The 15,752-nt window shown below is 35.7% G+C and overlaps 1 protein-coding gene across 3 annotated transcripts in view; it reads right to left on the bottom strand.

Annotated features, from left to right (window-relative positions):
- The window catches only part of HERC2 (HECT and RLD domain containing E3 ubiquitin protein ligase 2), a 116,519-nt gene that overhangs the window by 82,737 nt on the left and 18,030 nt on the right, over nucleotides 1-15,752 (bottom strand). For all 3 annotated transcript variants that reach the window (XM_062601561.1, XM_062601564.1, XM_062601562.1), the window contains exons 4-6: nucleotides 13,314-13,451; nucleotides 1,814-2,033; nucleotides 57-157 (exon numbers count right to left, since the gene is read on the bottom strand). In XM_062601561.1, coding sequence (XP_062457545.1) covers nucleotides 57-157; nucleotides 1,814-2,033; nucleotides 13,314-13,451 — 459 coding nt within the window. The remainder of the gene's footprint in view (nucleotides 1-56; nucleotides 158-1,813; nucleotides 2,034-13,313; nucleotides 13,452-15,752) is intronic.

The raw sequence follows: 15,752 nt of genomic DNA, 5'->3' as shown, positions 1-15,752 counted from the left end.
TGAGTCATCTGCTTTCTAACAAAAAATAAAAGCAGTAAGCTAAAAAGTAGACCTACCTGACCTCCATGCTCTACGAAGGAATGCAAATGCAAACGAAAGTGCTGCTCGGGATCCAACCCGTGCAAGTCCTTCTACACCTTTGCCGACAGGTCTCGGGCTAAAAGAAAATATGTATGTATAATCTCTAAACAATTTATATAATAATGACATATAATTAATAGTTATTTATAAAATTTAAAAGTGTAATACAGTACTTGCAATTTATCTATATGCATATATAAAATACACATAATTTATGAAGAATTTTTACTCTCTTGAGAGAGATAGTGGGCAATAGCAAAATATCAGCAACCAAAATTCAACTTCATCTGTTTGAAAAAAAATAAACACCCTACCCCTGCCATCAAAGATTCACAGAGAAGAATAAACTGGTTTGGCATAACTGGTTGCCACAGGAAAGACCTGTAGAATTACTCAGAGGGAAATGATGATGGTATACTCAAACTACACAGATATAAGATATTCAGCTACTCATTATTTACCCAGGTTTATAGTTTCAGTTAATCTGGACAACATAAACTATGCCTGCAGGCTTGCTTTTATTTATATGAATGTTGTGTTCAATTGCTCATAATAAATTCCATTAATTTTGTTATTTCTTATCTTTCCACTCAAGTGGCAACATCATGAATATCTCTTTGCAGCTTTTGTATTGGTTTGTGTAAGGAAGAGAGATGCTTTAAATTTTTGTTAATACCCACTGGGTTCACATACATTTCTCTTGACCTTTCTTTTTATATGAACAAGTATATTAACTTAAGCAAGCTTTCCTTTATATTTAACAACAGCAGGTTCCCTGTTGTTTTCTCTTAGCAAAATGAAACAAAAAACAGGGCGGGGGGGGGGAGAAGGGTGTCTCTCTCACATCACCATGAAATGAACTGCTCTGGACTTTTTCACAGATAGAAAATTTAAACTAGAAATTTTAGCAGTCTGGTAACTTAAATATACCGGTGTTCTTTTTAATAAGAAATTAAAAATTTTCTCTAGAAAACAAAATTACTTGGAGAAAGATGTCACTGCCAGAACTTTAAGCCTCTAATAACAAGTTTATAATATCTATTATCAGTTAGAGACAATCCAACACAAGAATTTCTCTACTGAATTGTTTTTCTGTCAGATAGAAACCTTGTTCTACTACTGAATAGCTCCTTTAATGCTTCACCTGTTAGATTATTCTGCTTTTAGGTCAATGAACTACCCAGACATGGAAAGCAATGAGCTTATTTCTTATTCAGTTAGTTTTCTGGAAATATTTTCAGATAAAATTTTTATTATAATATTTCTTTCCCAAGCTAAGGAAAGCAATGTTCAACTTAGATGTACTTAAAGTTTTATTTTTATTATATGTCTTAATTTAACAAACATTGATAAGAAAGTTTAATAATGTTAATAGAGCTACGTAACCTCCATCAGCCAAAGTTCTGCAACAGGGTTTATTTCTAGCTGGGTATGACAAAAGAAACATCTCAAAAGAAGTATGCTTATAGCTCAAAGAATAACAGCCACAGAAATGTATTATACAAAACTCAGTAATACAAACAGAGGAAGAGCAACTGAATGACAGCTGAGGAGGAATATTGTGTGGCAGAAAACACCACTCAAAACAATATTAGGAAATAGGAAAAATTTCTTAACTGCTCATGTTTCATCGGGAGAAAGAAATATGAAGCTCTTACACACAGGTTAATAACCTTTTTGTGACTTTCTTTATGTATTAACTTGTCCTCGCATCAGAACAACTTGCTGTTACCTTTTCTTATCCACAGAAGGCAGAGGAATATTACTGCTTTTCCACTTCACTTTGACAGTCTCCTGAAGAACGGTTCTGTTCAACGCAATGAAGTACCTTTCCAGGATAACTAGCCTCTGCTTTAGCCTCATTGCTGAAAGCGCTGTTGTAGCAGTTTGCGTGGCCAGAGTTTGCTGTTCCTTCACTAGCACGTGAAGGCACTCTTTCAGCTCATTCACATCTAAGAACGTTAGAGAGAAAGGTATCATTATATACCAGAAAGACGAACACCCGTAAACACTATCAAGAGCCACAACAAATTGAAAACTATGCACTGACCAGAGGTCTGAATCTCTAAACTCAGTGAAGCTCTCTGTTTGCATATATAATATACACACTTCTAATCCATAGCATGTATTACATAAACACAAGTCACATTTAACAGGTATTTAGACAGACAAAAAGGTAAGGTCATCATCAAAATGGGTTTTGTGTGAATAAATCTAAACTTTAGTACTTCATATCTGAAATTATAACTTCATATGAAATATTTATGCAACTGTTTTAAACAAACAAGTTAGACAGCAAATTCTTATCATCAGCAGACCTTAGAGTCAGACTTCTAAGTACAGGCTACAGACTTTTAAGAACCCACATGGACATGCTTTCATTTTGCTCTGATACACCTTATCTTAGGTTTCTTAGAAGTTACAAAACTACTCTCAGAAGCTCTAGGATCATTGCCAAGGGCTGCTAAGCCTCTAAACCAAGTGTCAGAAAGTCACAAGACACGTGCGAGTACTGCTAGAAAATACAAGACCCTACTTAGGTAACACTACCAGAGAACTAACTCTTGGCTAATCAGAAAAGGCAATCAACAGCCCAGAGTCCTTGTAACTTAATGATAGATGGTAATGAGGATAGTATCAAAAACACAATAAAATAGAAACTAAAAAAAGTGCATTTTTACATTCTTTGTAAAAGAAGCTTTAATTCCTAGGACAAATGCGAACATGTGTTCTTAGAAGAGTTTTTTTCTGTCTCGTTATTCACAGTCTGATCACCGGGCCACCTTGGTCTGCTTTTCACTGAATTACAATACCCATCCCTAAGCCAATCACACTTGTTGCCTGGCTGCTATGCACAGGTATCATTTTAATTCACATACAACTAGATAAAGGACATGAAAAAAAAATACAGGTCTACATACACATAACAGTGTCTGTGAAACAAAGAATACATTTTTTTGAAACAGCTGCCCCAAACTGTAGGACATTGGATCCAGACACCCTTCCAATTGCCTCTAAAGTTGAGAACACCATCTAATAAGCACCAAAGTTTTTTTTTTAAAAAAAAAAAAAAAGAAAAGAAAAGAAAAGAAAAGAAAAAAAAAAAAGCACAGCTCTGTGCAGGAGTCGCATGTTTGCTCGTTTTGTCCCCACTCTGCGATGCATCTTGGTGTACCAAGCAGAGAATTCAAGTGGCCTTTTCTGCTGCAGTATCACGTTACTCAGTCACATCTAGTTTGTTGTCAGCCATTACCATAGCCTGTTTTCAACATTACTTCTCTCACGTCACCATTTCATAACATGTTAGATTCCTTTACCTGAGGTAATTCGCATTTTTTCCACCTGAACATGAGGAACTACTTTTCAAGGCATAACAACAGATTAAAAAAGTGTTCCTTATAGTGTAGGTATCTTAAAAATATGTAACTCGACAAAAGTAATAGCAGCTATCACACACTTTGTCTCAAGCAACAAGAATTATTACAAAGAAGTGACACTTTCCTTAAATATGAGCCTTATAAAAGTCAACAAAGAATTTTAGTACAGTCTGAATGTCAACAAATTGCACACAGTTACTTCACATGACTATACAATGTAAAATATAAACAAAATAGATTCTTGCTAAAGGCATGGTTGTTTCGTTTGTTTTATATATATACACACATATGCACACATACACATACATATATGTATATGTATACGCACACGCACGGTGCCTTATTATTATCACCAAATAGAAGCTTACCAAGAACATTTAATGGATGGCTGTAAAAAGTCCCAAATCAGAAGCTCCAACATCCCTCCTCTCCCAGTCAATCCATTCAAGACTTTCTTTCATTAAATACTCCAAATTGGAGGTAAAAATTTCACTTTTGAAGTGCTCATGTTACTCAGAACATCAAAAAAAACCTGTATGTTCTGAGGCTGCAAGAAACAGCTGCTATAACCTAAACAGCACCTTAAACTATTTTTTAAACAAAAATACAAGAAAACATTTCGAAGCACATCTTCTGCATTTCAGAGTATCATAACAGAACATGGCCAATTCCAGCATGCCAGCTTCTTGACTCCTCTAAACAAACTATCAGAAAAAGTAAAAGTCAATTTTCTTCTTCCCTGCCTAAACAATAAAACCTTATCAGTCTCTAAATGCCACTCAGATACAACAATGAATAATATCCATCCACAAATGGTCACACTTTGTTTCACAAAAACAGATTTTCTTAAAATTTTTCTTTTTGGCAACCGATTTCATTCTGCGTAGATTACTTTTCCTATGTATATGTAAAAACATGATGTGGAGAATGAAAGAAATAGCCAAGGAAGAAAAATAAGGCACTTTCCTGAAATAAATGTTCTTGAAAGTCTATGTTTGGGGAAGAGTATCGCATCACCCTTGGTGCTACACAAACCAAGACTAGGTGCCAGACTCAGAATCTATGAAGTAATACAGAGCTGAGTATTTATAATTCTTTCGTGACTAACAAACTATCTAAATGTGGACAGCCCTTAGAATTATTTCTAAACATTAAAGAATTAGATGTTTTCCCAATTACAAAACCCTTCAATTAACAGGTTCATTAAATGTATGTACAGTTGAGACTACTGGAAAGAAACACTTCAGACAGGCAGCATCCACCTACGTTCCTCTATCGATTACTTGGAAGTGTAGGATCCTACCTAAGCCATCCCTATGGAGTTCCCCTAACAGCCTATGCCTGCATATTTTTCAAACCATTTGATTCTTCGAGAACACTGCTGGGATCAACCTCTAAGCCATCCCAACGCAACAGATGAAATGGACTCTATGTGAGCTCCCAATGCATAATAAAAAGAATCGAGTGCAGCCACATACAATCTACACAGTCAAGCACTACCAGTCTGAAAGCTGACCATGGCATAAACACACAACATTGCATCTGTGCAGAGAAAAATAGCTTCACTGCAGCACCTAATGCTTCAGCAATACTTACTAGGAATAACCTGTAGGACACTTGGTATTGTACAAAATGATCTAATGACCAATTCATTTGGCAAAAAAACTATCATAACTCTAGATCTTAAATGCCTCAAAAATTCAATTCTGCTTTAATACAAGAACATCTTCATAATATTTCAAGGTCTTCATACTACTTAAAGATCACCAGTGTCAAGTTCTGTGGACTACAGAATACTTCACAATATATAATCTCGTAATACTCCTTTCCAAAATATAGGATATTTTAAAAGAAAGTTATTTAGCTTTCCTATTGATGAAGTCAATGAATAGAACAACAACATCAAATTAAGACAGCATCAAAGGTAGAAATGGGAGTTAACTGAAATTCTATCCTTACCACTATGAAAGAAAAGAAATGGTTAGAAAGAACCTAATTTTCAGTTGTTTAGCTCTAAAAGTTTGGAGTCTTTATATTCAGAAACTAGTGGTATGATGAACTGGTAAGCTACAATATACTATTTTAAACTACTTAAAATTGCATGCAAAAATAATTTCTTCATATTGGAAATATGGTTTAAACTCACCAACATTCAAACCACTAAAATTAATCTGAACTAACCAAACTTAGGTTGATTGATTTCAGTTGTATTAAAATTATTTTTTTTTCCTCCTTCTCACCATGTCTTCACAATCTCAAATGGCTACAATTTTATGAAGGCTTTAGGCAAAATTAAGTAAATCCTCTCAAATATTTTATATATGCTCTAATATTTTTCATTAGCCCAAAAAAGGTTTCATAGGCAAAGTGAAATTAAAAACTGAAACGGTTATTTCAGACTTACTGTTACCTATAGTAAGTCTACAACTCAGATATCTCAAAACTGAGTCATGGACTGCCTCAATTTTAACAGGAGTAACACTATTTTTAAGCATGATACAGGCACACATTTCCTCTCTTTAAATCCTCTCTTGTTCCACAAGTGAATTTATCTTCAAAAAAAAAATCAGTTCATCTTCAGAAAGATTTATCAAGGAATTGACCAAATTACAATTGATTTCAGTAAGTCCTGAAATCTAAACAACATACATTACCAATGAACTAAATACACTAATGAGAAAATAGCTTATTAATAGTAACGATTCAAATTTCATCTGAGAAGGTTACAGGGAACTCTTCAAACAAAACTGTTTATGCTGCTATGGCAGTCTTTACTGATTGCTTACTACCTTCTGCAGCGTTTTGCTTCTTCAGTTAGTTTATAAAGGCTGGTTGGAAGCATATTAGTTACCTAACCCATACCTATAATATAGGAGTTAAAGGCTTAGTAGTTTAAATTTTCAAGTTATCATTAGCAGGATACTTGTTATCTGACAACGACAGTCAGATATGCTGCTGTTTGCAGTGGAGACAGGTAGGGGTTACCATCCTCTGTTGAAATTTATCACATCCCTCCTTTCCCAAATTTACTAACATAACTACATCTTCCCTCTTCATTCATCCTGTCAAAATTTATTAGAAGGAAAAATACCAGTAGGGTTTAACCTAGATCATTTGACAGAACAGAGTTAAGAAGTGATACATTATACACTTAATGCCAGCAAAAGACAGGTAGCCAAGCAGCTGAAGACAGTAACTTCTTAAACCACCGCAGCCATTCATCTGACAGGAGTCTAAGATGGGTCGGCAGTTCAAGGGCCTGTTTCCTCTGCTTTTTTTCCCCTGCTCTGAGCTTTAAAACAAGAACAAAAAACCTTAATATACTAAATATTTTCTTAACACTTATTTCAGTAGCTGTTGCAGGGAACACTACATGCTTCTATCTGGTAGATGAAGGGCCCTGAAAAATGCCTGTATCAAACTGAATAGTTTCAAGGACTTCTGTTGAGTCAACCAGCTTTAGAAGAAAGTTCAGATCTAAGAACACAAAACAGGTTTCCAACAGAATTTGGCAAAAATCTACTGTTGTGAGCAGCAAAACTAATGCACTGTAATTTCCTAGAGATTATTCTATTTTGTCCCCTCTCTCCCTCTTCTCCTGCTGCATGATGCATCCACTGGACAAAAAGCAGATAAAAGATGTGGTTGGCTTGGCCAAATATGCATCTAATGGGTTAGCAAGCCATCACCATGGAATACATAGCGAATTCAAAGGTTAGAGGGAAGGACAAAACACAATCACATGCATCTAATTTCCTTAAGAAGCAAGGCTAAATATGCCCACAAAATTATTTTACATTAATAAAGAACACAATTCTTAAAGGGTACTTTGTCTTTGCTTCCTTCTGTCCTCCCATTCAAAAGATGGTCATCAGCACAGCTTATCTTATTAGTATTCGGTGGAAATAAATAATGAATAGTTGCATAGACATTTGTAACAGTTCTTACTATGTAGTTGAGTATATAATTTTTAAAGTCTTTTCTGTGAACAAAAATTGTGAAAATTGATGCTAAAATACTCACGAAGAGAACAAAATGGCAAGAGACAATCCTTTATTTATGTATGTTTATACACACACACACACACACCCCCTTTAAGTACTTAAGTAGAAATCAAATAGAAAATTGCAGCTGAACAAGAGCTTCCAAGTTTTGGGATTCTTTTCTTCTGGGGAGGTGCAAAACTGTTTTAAGAGGTAAGAAAATGAAAGACAAGATGAGGAGGAGAGAGTTCAGAACACAGCAATATTTAGTCAAAAAACTAAAAACTTAAAAAAAAGACATACAAAAGAACTTGGTCAAACTTTATCCTTTTACTGAGCCACTCCTTTTATCGGTGTTTCCAAAACTGAACTTAAATTATTTGATCAAGAAATTATATTAAAGGTAGAAAAATGTCACTCAATATAATTTTAGAGGTTATAAAACAACAATTTTTTCCAAAGCTGTGACTGCTTTTAGTTACTTTTGCACACAGGGCAAATTTAGATTTAATCCTCTAAGAGCCCTTAAAGGATGAATCTTTCAGCTACTCTCCCGTCACAACAGAAGCCCAATTAGTTTCAACTGCTGTTGCTAGCAACATGCATCTCAACAGTGTCTCACTGATTACTCACAGCTAATATTCACCTACCCCTCAGGTACTGTCTCTAAAGTAATTTTTAGTGCAACTAGCTTTACTAACACTATCAGAAAAACAAGACATGGCATTAGCTAAGAAACAAGCTCTCACTCATACATGAGGAAACCCCAGAAGTGTTATGTCACAACCATGATTTACCAGCCTAACAGTTTAATTCACTGCTAATATTAACCAGTTCTGACTACATAACAAAACTGTATTCCCACTTCAACTTTATGCTGCTTGTTTATCTAGAAAAAGTTTACATTAAGGTTATTTTTGCCTTTACTCTTTGTTCTACTGAGGAAACAAGAGTAGCAGCATTCCTACTGAAACTTCAGGTATGAAGTAGCTTTAGATATTCAGGCAATGATTAAAGTGTATTTAAAGCAACTTTGCCTCTAAGTATGCAATATTTAGCATCTTAACCATATAAAAGATGATCAGCTTACAGCAAATCTGAACCATAATCTATTTAACACTTTTTAAAGCTGAACTTCTACACTCACAGTTGTTGCATCACTTAAACTGTTAAATTTAAGAAATAAAAATTAACCTCCAAACAATACTACACAAATGCTATACAGCTATACTCATCTTGTACTGAGCTGGCTCTGCAGTTCTACGCTTTGAGAAAAAGATTGAGCCAACATGTTTTCCCTAAAAAAATTAAACAGATTTCAGCTTTAAGAGAAAAATACACTTTTGAACAAAATTCTCTTAAAGTTCACTTTAAGAACTTAATGAAATAAAGGGTAAGACTGTAGCTTAAACTGCTACTTCAGCAGTAGTCTCACTTTAAACTTTTCAACAGTCTTTTTAATAGGTACCAGATAAAAATGGTCTAAAATGCAATTCAGAGTGCTTAGTGTCTCCACTCAGCAAACTGATAAGAACTATAATAAAGAACAGAATTATCTGGTACACAAGTAATACCATACATTGAGTAAGAGTCAACACAGCACTTGTAAACAGCAAGTCACATGTCACAAATCTTTTGGGACAGCTCTCTGAACGGGTCAGTCACATGGACAAAGGATCTCTTGCTGAATGTTTTCTGAAAGCAAAACTACCTTCATCAAAGAGCTCTTAAAGAAGATAAGCAGATAAGCACAGGATAAGAGATAAATCCTTGAAAATGATAGAGATGCACCTGGAAGACAAGAAACAAGCCATATGAATAAATAGCCAGTTTACACTAAGGAGCAAGAATACAGAAACCTGTGCAAAGTCTGGAGACAAATAGTCAGGTGATAAAGTTGATTGATATTATAGTACTGAAGACAACATGCAACTGCAAAAAGACAATCAAACAAGAAGCACGTGAACAACAGAATGGTAGATGTATGCTGATGAACAAGGGAAATAAAATCCCAATTTTCCTTGATAAAGGGACTCCAAGGAACTTTCCACTCAGTAATAAGATCTTGGGACCACAGCAGAGTAGTTCCTTGAAGAAGCTGATCGACTGTTCAACAGCAGTTGCAAAAACTGAGCATCAAGACGGACAGGCAAATGGAGATCATTATGCCACCTCATGGAACCTATAAGGTCCCCATATCTAGAGTACTATATGCAGCTCTTGTCTTCTCAACACATCTTCCCCAGCACAAAAAAAAAAAAAAAAAAAAAAAAAAAAAAAAAAACAGTAAAAAGTAAGAGGAAGAAAAAATGTTTGGAATAGCTTCTGCATGCAAAGAAGTTGCATAAATTAAGATCATCAGCCTCGGAAACAGGCAAATGTCCTCGTGTGTGTGCTTGTGCTTGTGCGTGTGCATAGTAAAGGAGGAATTATTACAAAAGCGTTAAAAAAAGAAAGAAAAACAAAATCAGTATCAGGTGGAAGACAAGTAAGGAACAATTGCTCATCGTCTCTTCCAGTATAAGAGCAACACAGCATTAGGTGAAACTAGCAGATGACAAAAATCTAGAAGATAGTATTCATGCCATATATAGTTGAATTACAAAACTCCTTGCTACAGGTTGCTGTGGATGACAACAATTTGAAAAGTTCAAAAGAGAGTAGACAAGCTAACTGAATCAAAATAAAATGTGCACCACTCAAGAAAAGACTGAAACCACATACTATCACCTCTGGCTCAAAATATACAGGCTACAGATAGTGTTACATGCATAGCACCTAATTCTTCATTAGGTTACTGTTACTTAACACTGTTGCAGCCAGGATATTGGACTAGACTGTTCTTTATCCGGACTCAATATAGTCTTGGTATGCTAAAGTTGGGTAAGAAAAACAAGCCTAAGAAAGTAAAATATTGCCCTATTTTCTATAGTTTCGTAAAACAGCTTCAATGAATTTCCTCTTTTTCTCCCACATCCAAGGAAGAACATTTGGACTCTATCCAATCACATCAGACACAAAAAAGTATTTTAATAAAACAGATCAAAGAAATAAAACACGACTTTCAGGAAGAATCAAGAAGAACAGGTTAACACACACACACACACACAAGCGGACTGGTGATGTTTAAAGGAGCACTTATGCGAAGGAGGGATCTGAATAGCTCAAGGCCAAAACCAGGTAAGAAGCAAATGTGAAATGGATGAACTCTAAGAAGCCAGGAAGAAGGAAAAAATCCATTAAAGTCAAATAATGACTTACACGTTTTATTGTCATCTTATGCATTTTTGCAGAATTTAGTGTGGTAAGACTATAGCTAAAAAACTATAGCTTCTTTATTTTGTTTTGGCAGAGTACTGATCTTAGCATAAATTGGAATTGGGGAAAGCGTTTCCCTTCTTTGAACTCATGCCAGGATGATGAAACAAAAAGGGAGGATGAGGAAAAAAGAAAAAGACAAAAAGTACCGTTTCTCAACACATTTAATAAACGGATTTTTTTGTCTGATCTCAAAATCCTTCAACCCTCATGGGGAATCAATATCACAAGGCCCACTGACCTAGTCTGCTGAAGTTTAACAGTATGGACCTCCACATACCTCAGCAAAATAAGGCTGTCTTATAGCACTTCCAAAACATAGGTGTGCATTATCTAGTGTCTAAATAGTATTTTCATAATATAAGACTGGGAATCATTAAACTGAACAAAAACAGTTCAGAGTACCGACTTGAAACTCGGTAAGTCTTACTACTTTGTAGGAAGTGAAGAGAAACTTTGAATTCCTTTTAGATATTTTTTGTAAAGCATCTCTAAGCTCCAAAGTACATACTACACATAGAGAATTTTAAAACAAACAAATTAAAACATAGGAAGTCTTAAATGTATTGTTACTTAAAGGAAGAATCTGAGAAAGAATTCTCCTTTTCAACAGGTGCTCTATGCTTTTGACAGACAGTTTACAGTTAAATGTTCAAGGGCTCACGTCCTTTTAGGAAGGATGACATTAGAAAAGCTTAAAACAGATTTCTTTGTTTTATGAAAAGCTTATACGAAGTAGCAAGATCGAAATGATTTATTTTGAAAAAAAATAAAGAGAATCATAAAGCATAAAAACTAGAATGACCCAAAAGGTAGTTGCTAGCTATATTTGACATACAAAAGTGTTACCTGAAATCAAAGCCACCTGTAACACTGTTCTATAGATAGAACATACATGCGTTTGTAATATTTTTTTTTTTATGAATTTGCCAGTCAACTAGTTAATTCCAACTAAGTGACCCAAACTTCAAGCACAAATGGTAACGAAAAACAAGGAATAAGAACTTATTACAGAAAGGCTTTGTACATTATTTTTAGAATAAGTATCCATAGGTGCCAAAATGCCATGATATATGCAAGGACTGAAGTAAGTATAAGAAATAAACCTTTCCTTTCTGAAAGCTCCAAACACACACACACAAAAAAGGATTTTTTGTTTGTTTTAAATGACTGTTTTTCCAATTTTTAAAAATTAATGGGAGGGAATGGGGTGGGGGGGGAGGTAGTGATCTTAAAGGACAGCTTTGTTCCAAACATCTTTATCAGTTTGGAGAAATTTGAAAAAATACTTGGCATTTAGATTACTGTTTTATAATTTTTTTTTGTTTTACTCTTCAACAATAAACACTAAATAAAAACAAAAATGATGTGACCTTTCTGTTATATCTCTAATGCATTTAATTCTCCCCCTTCCACTGTACAAGCAATTCTTTTCATTCCTCTTACACTACAAAATTCTCTCTGTCCCTATACTAGAGTGACAGCAAATCCATCTGTCCTGCTGTCCTTAAGAAAAGGTGACAAGCTGTTTGGCATGGAGCAGAGGAGAGCAGACTGGGGACTGATCTGTAGCTCATCAGAAACAAGCTGAATAGCCTCTCTAGCAAGTAGGGCTTCTTAATTCAGATTCCAGCACTGAAGAGACAACACTCTTTCCACAAGAGTTTTTCAGTTGGGGGATAGAAAAGGAGGCACAACAGATGTCTCTAGATGCCAACATCTGAAACAGGGAACACCATGCATGAAAACTGTAGAAAAAAATCACTTAAGTGAAGCTTCTTCTGATCAGTTACTGTTAATTTGAACAGTAATAAACAGCCATGTACTTCAACTGACTTCAACATCAAAATTAGTATTTTGATAAACCATAAATCCTCTGTATGTTCACATAGCCTAAATGTTCATCATTCACACAGAGAATGGTCTGTATGTTCACATGGCCTAAAACGTGAACACACAGACCATTCTTCCACTGCAATCACAGGTATGATTACTGTCAGCAGAAGTCAGGATGGACAAATAATTGCACTAACCATTTGAACCTTCTCCCTCAAGTCACAACTCAACTCACCTGCCACACCACTAAGTCAAGAAAAATCACCTACATGTTTCTATTAAACTTCTACTGCCTACAGAAGATTCAGACTTCCAAAACTAAGCAATTTCTTTTTAGTGTCCATAGCTGAAAAGAATTCTGAAAACATCCTAACATTTCACTTTATCACTGCATTTCTTCCAAACAAGTCAGTTCTACATTCCTTAAAGTAATATGAAAGGTGCAAATTAACTCTTCAAGCCATGAATCTAATTAATCTAAAGGTAATAACAGTAAGTGATGTTTAACTTGAACTATGCAATTAATCACTTATCAAAATTATTCCACTAATCTAACAAATGCACCTGTCAGCTAATCACTTATCAGACTTATTCCACTAATCTAACAGACACACCTGTCAACAAGTACATTTGATCCAATTACCTCCTGATACTACAAGAAGTGATCAACATAGAATATGCAATGCTTCAGTGAGAATTACTGAAACAGCCATAATACCTGGTTGTTTGCCCCATACCCAACTCTCAACAATCGATTTGGCCCTGTAAGTGGGCAGTGGAGTCTCTTCTTCATCTTTCTTGTCTTTGTCATTTTGCTCTTCTTTCTTTGAAGCAGCTTGACATTCAGCGCCATCATCTAAAGAAGAGAAGAAAAAAAAAAAAGACCAGCAATTAAACTACTTATCTCCTGAATTCAGTTTTAGATCAAAAGTTTACAGATGAAAATCTGAGCCCACAAATTTACAGCAATATTGTCTATCATTAAGAGTACAGAGTAGGGAAAAGTAGTTAAAAGAAGTTGACTGTTACAGGTGCTAAGCACTTTACAATACAGTGAGTTTAGAATCAAGAAAATCACTGCTGTAATCTCCCAAGGATAAACCTTTAAAAGCAATACCCTACACAAGGTTGACATGCCAAAGAATGCACTTTGAGTCAGATTTTGCTCCCAACTACTCTCATACATTTCAGTAGTATTTTGTTACTTTCATATTCTATTCCCAACATGGAAAAGGCAGCAATTGCCTTAATTTCAAAAATCAAGGAGAGCTTTACACTGGCATCAATTTTAATACAGCAGTACTTCAATATCTATGATGTAGCTACCATCTCAGTAATTACCAGCAAGCGATGACAATAACATCGCCACTTTCTGCCCAAACAGCGCTGTTCACAACAGCATCTGCAATCCTTATTACTTTCATAAAGACAGAAAACAGGTATTAGTCACTTATGGCTGTAATCAAAGATTGGATGAAAGCCCCAATCTTCCAAACACAGTATAAAGAGACGGCTACAAGTCCTTCCTTATGCCCAATGTGAATATGGATTTCTGTATCTGCACTTCCAGCCAGCTCAACGCACAAGAACACCTTGCAATTAAGAGCCACATTGGCAATTATTTTTCTCACTATCCGATTGTCTCCTTTTCTAGCCACTTCCCCAAGAAGTTCTCAACGCCAGCATTTGCAACCTATTCCCCCCCTCCAAAACAAACAAAACCAGGTATGCTGTTCTAATTACAGAAGTACCAAATTAAGAGATCAGTTCCAGCCATTTTTACCAGGCTCTTAAAAATTACTGCTCCTCCATTTGTATCTGCCAACAGAACTCTACACAGACTCTCTTCCAAATGTCCGGCCACAACAGTTCTGGCCAGCATTAGAATTTTTTTTTCCTACCCAGTTCCCCCCACACGCACATGTGCATTTATATTAGCGTATTTCAGAAGACAAGAACAGCGGATTAGCACTGCAGCCGGACACAGCGTATCTGATTGCAGCCTGCCTCAGGCTTACCACATACCCCACTCACGGATTATGGCCTCTTGTTACTTCAAAACGTACAAACCACATTCTATCACCATATACATTCAACTACTCTTTCCACCTGACCTGAGAAAATAAATACCTAATTTGGTTGTAACTGGATCTATGGTTCTGTAGCTGTTAAAAATTTGCTTAACTGTGGAAAACAGCACTACCCAAACAAAATCTTTTTAAGCTGCCTTAATTATACAAGCTTTAAATTAAAGCCAATGTCTCCTAACCTATAATACACACTAGCACTCAGGAGCCAGCAGCTGCAGGCAACAAGAGATTAAAAAAAGAAAAAGAAAGAGTGGGAGCAAGAGAACTGTAGCATTCAACTTGCAGTTGGGATTGTGGAGTAAGGAAGGGATAGCAGAGGTCACTTGAGAACAGGAAAAAATAGTTTGGACAGTCCACTTCTAAGTGGAAGTCATGCCGAGTACGACTGTTTCTCAAACCACAAGGAACTGCCAAGTGGCGCAGCAAGCTTCAGCACCATCCCACAACCAAAATGTAACCGAGTGTGGCTGTTTCTATCCCAAGGTATAAGTCAATAATATTAAAGGCACAAATTTCACTATACAGTTAGACTGGCGACCAGGCACCCTGTTTAGCCCAAGCAGTTCAGAATATCCTCACAGCAACACTAACCTCACAGTTTCTGCGCTCCCCCACACATCTAAACATGCACTCCACAAGGTCTGGGATTTTAGTTAGCGTGTAGAAGGTGTTGTGCCAAGACACTACAGGAGTTTTTGCAGGCAGCTGTAGAACTTGTTATGTTTTTTAACAGATCCTTGGCAAAGCACAATAATAAAAGGTTATGAAATTATTTTGCCTAATTCCTCACTGCAAATAGAGAAGGTTTCAACTCAGGTTGAAACTTTTTATAAAAATAATCTTGAGTTTAAGCACATTCAAATCTACAGAAAGGAATTTTTTGAAATTTCTGTATGAGCAGTTGGAGGAAGAAGGAGGAACAGAGCTGAGCCATAAATCACTTTAAAAGCTCTTGTCAAATTGTTCCTTAAAGAATTTTCACTACACTCGCACAAAGCTATTTATCCCTTAAGGTACAAAGGTGGTTTCAGTTAGTCTAGATTTAAAGCAGCAACACGAACTTCGTA

Source organism: Rhea pennata, chromosome 1 (assembly GCF_028389875.1).
Source record: "Rhea pennata isolate bPtePen1 chromosome 1, bPtePen1.pri, whole genome shotgun sequence".
In the NCBI taxonomy this organism is placed as follows: Eukaryota; Metazoa; Chordata; class Aves; order Rheiformes; family Rheidae; genus Rhea; species Rhea pennata.
This window is presented reverse-complemented; position numbering and strand designations above follow the sequence as displayed.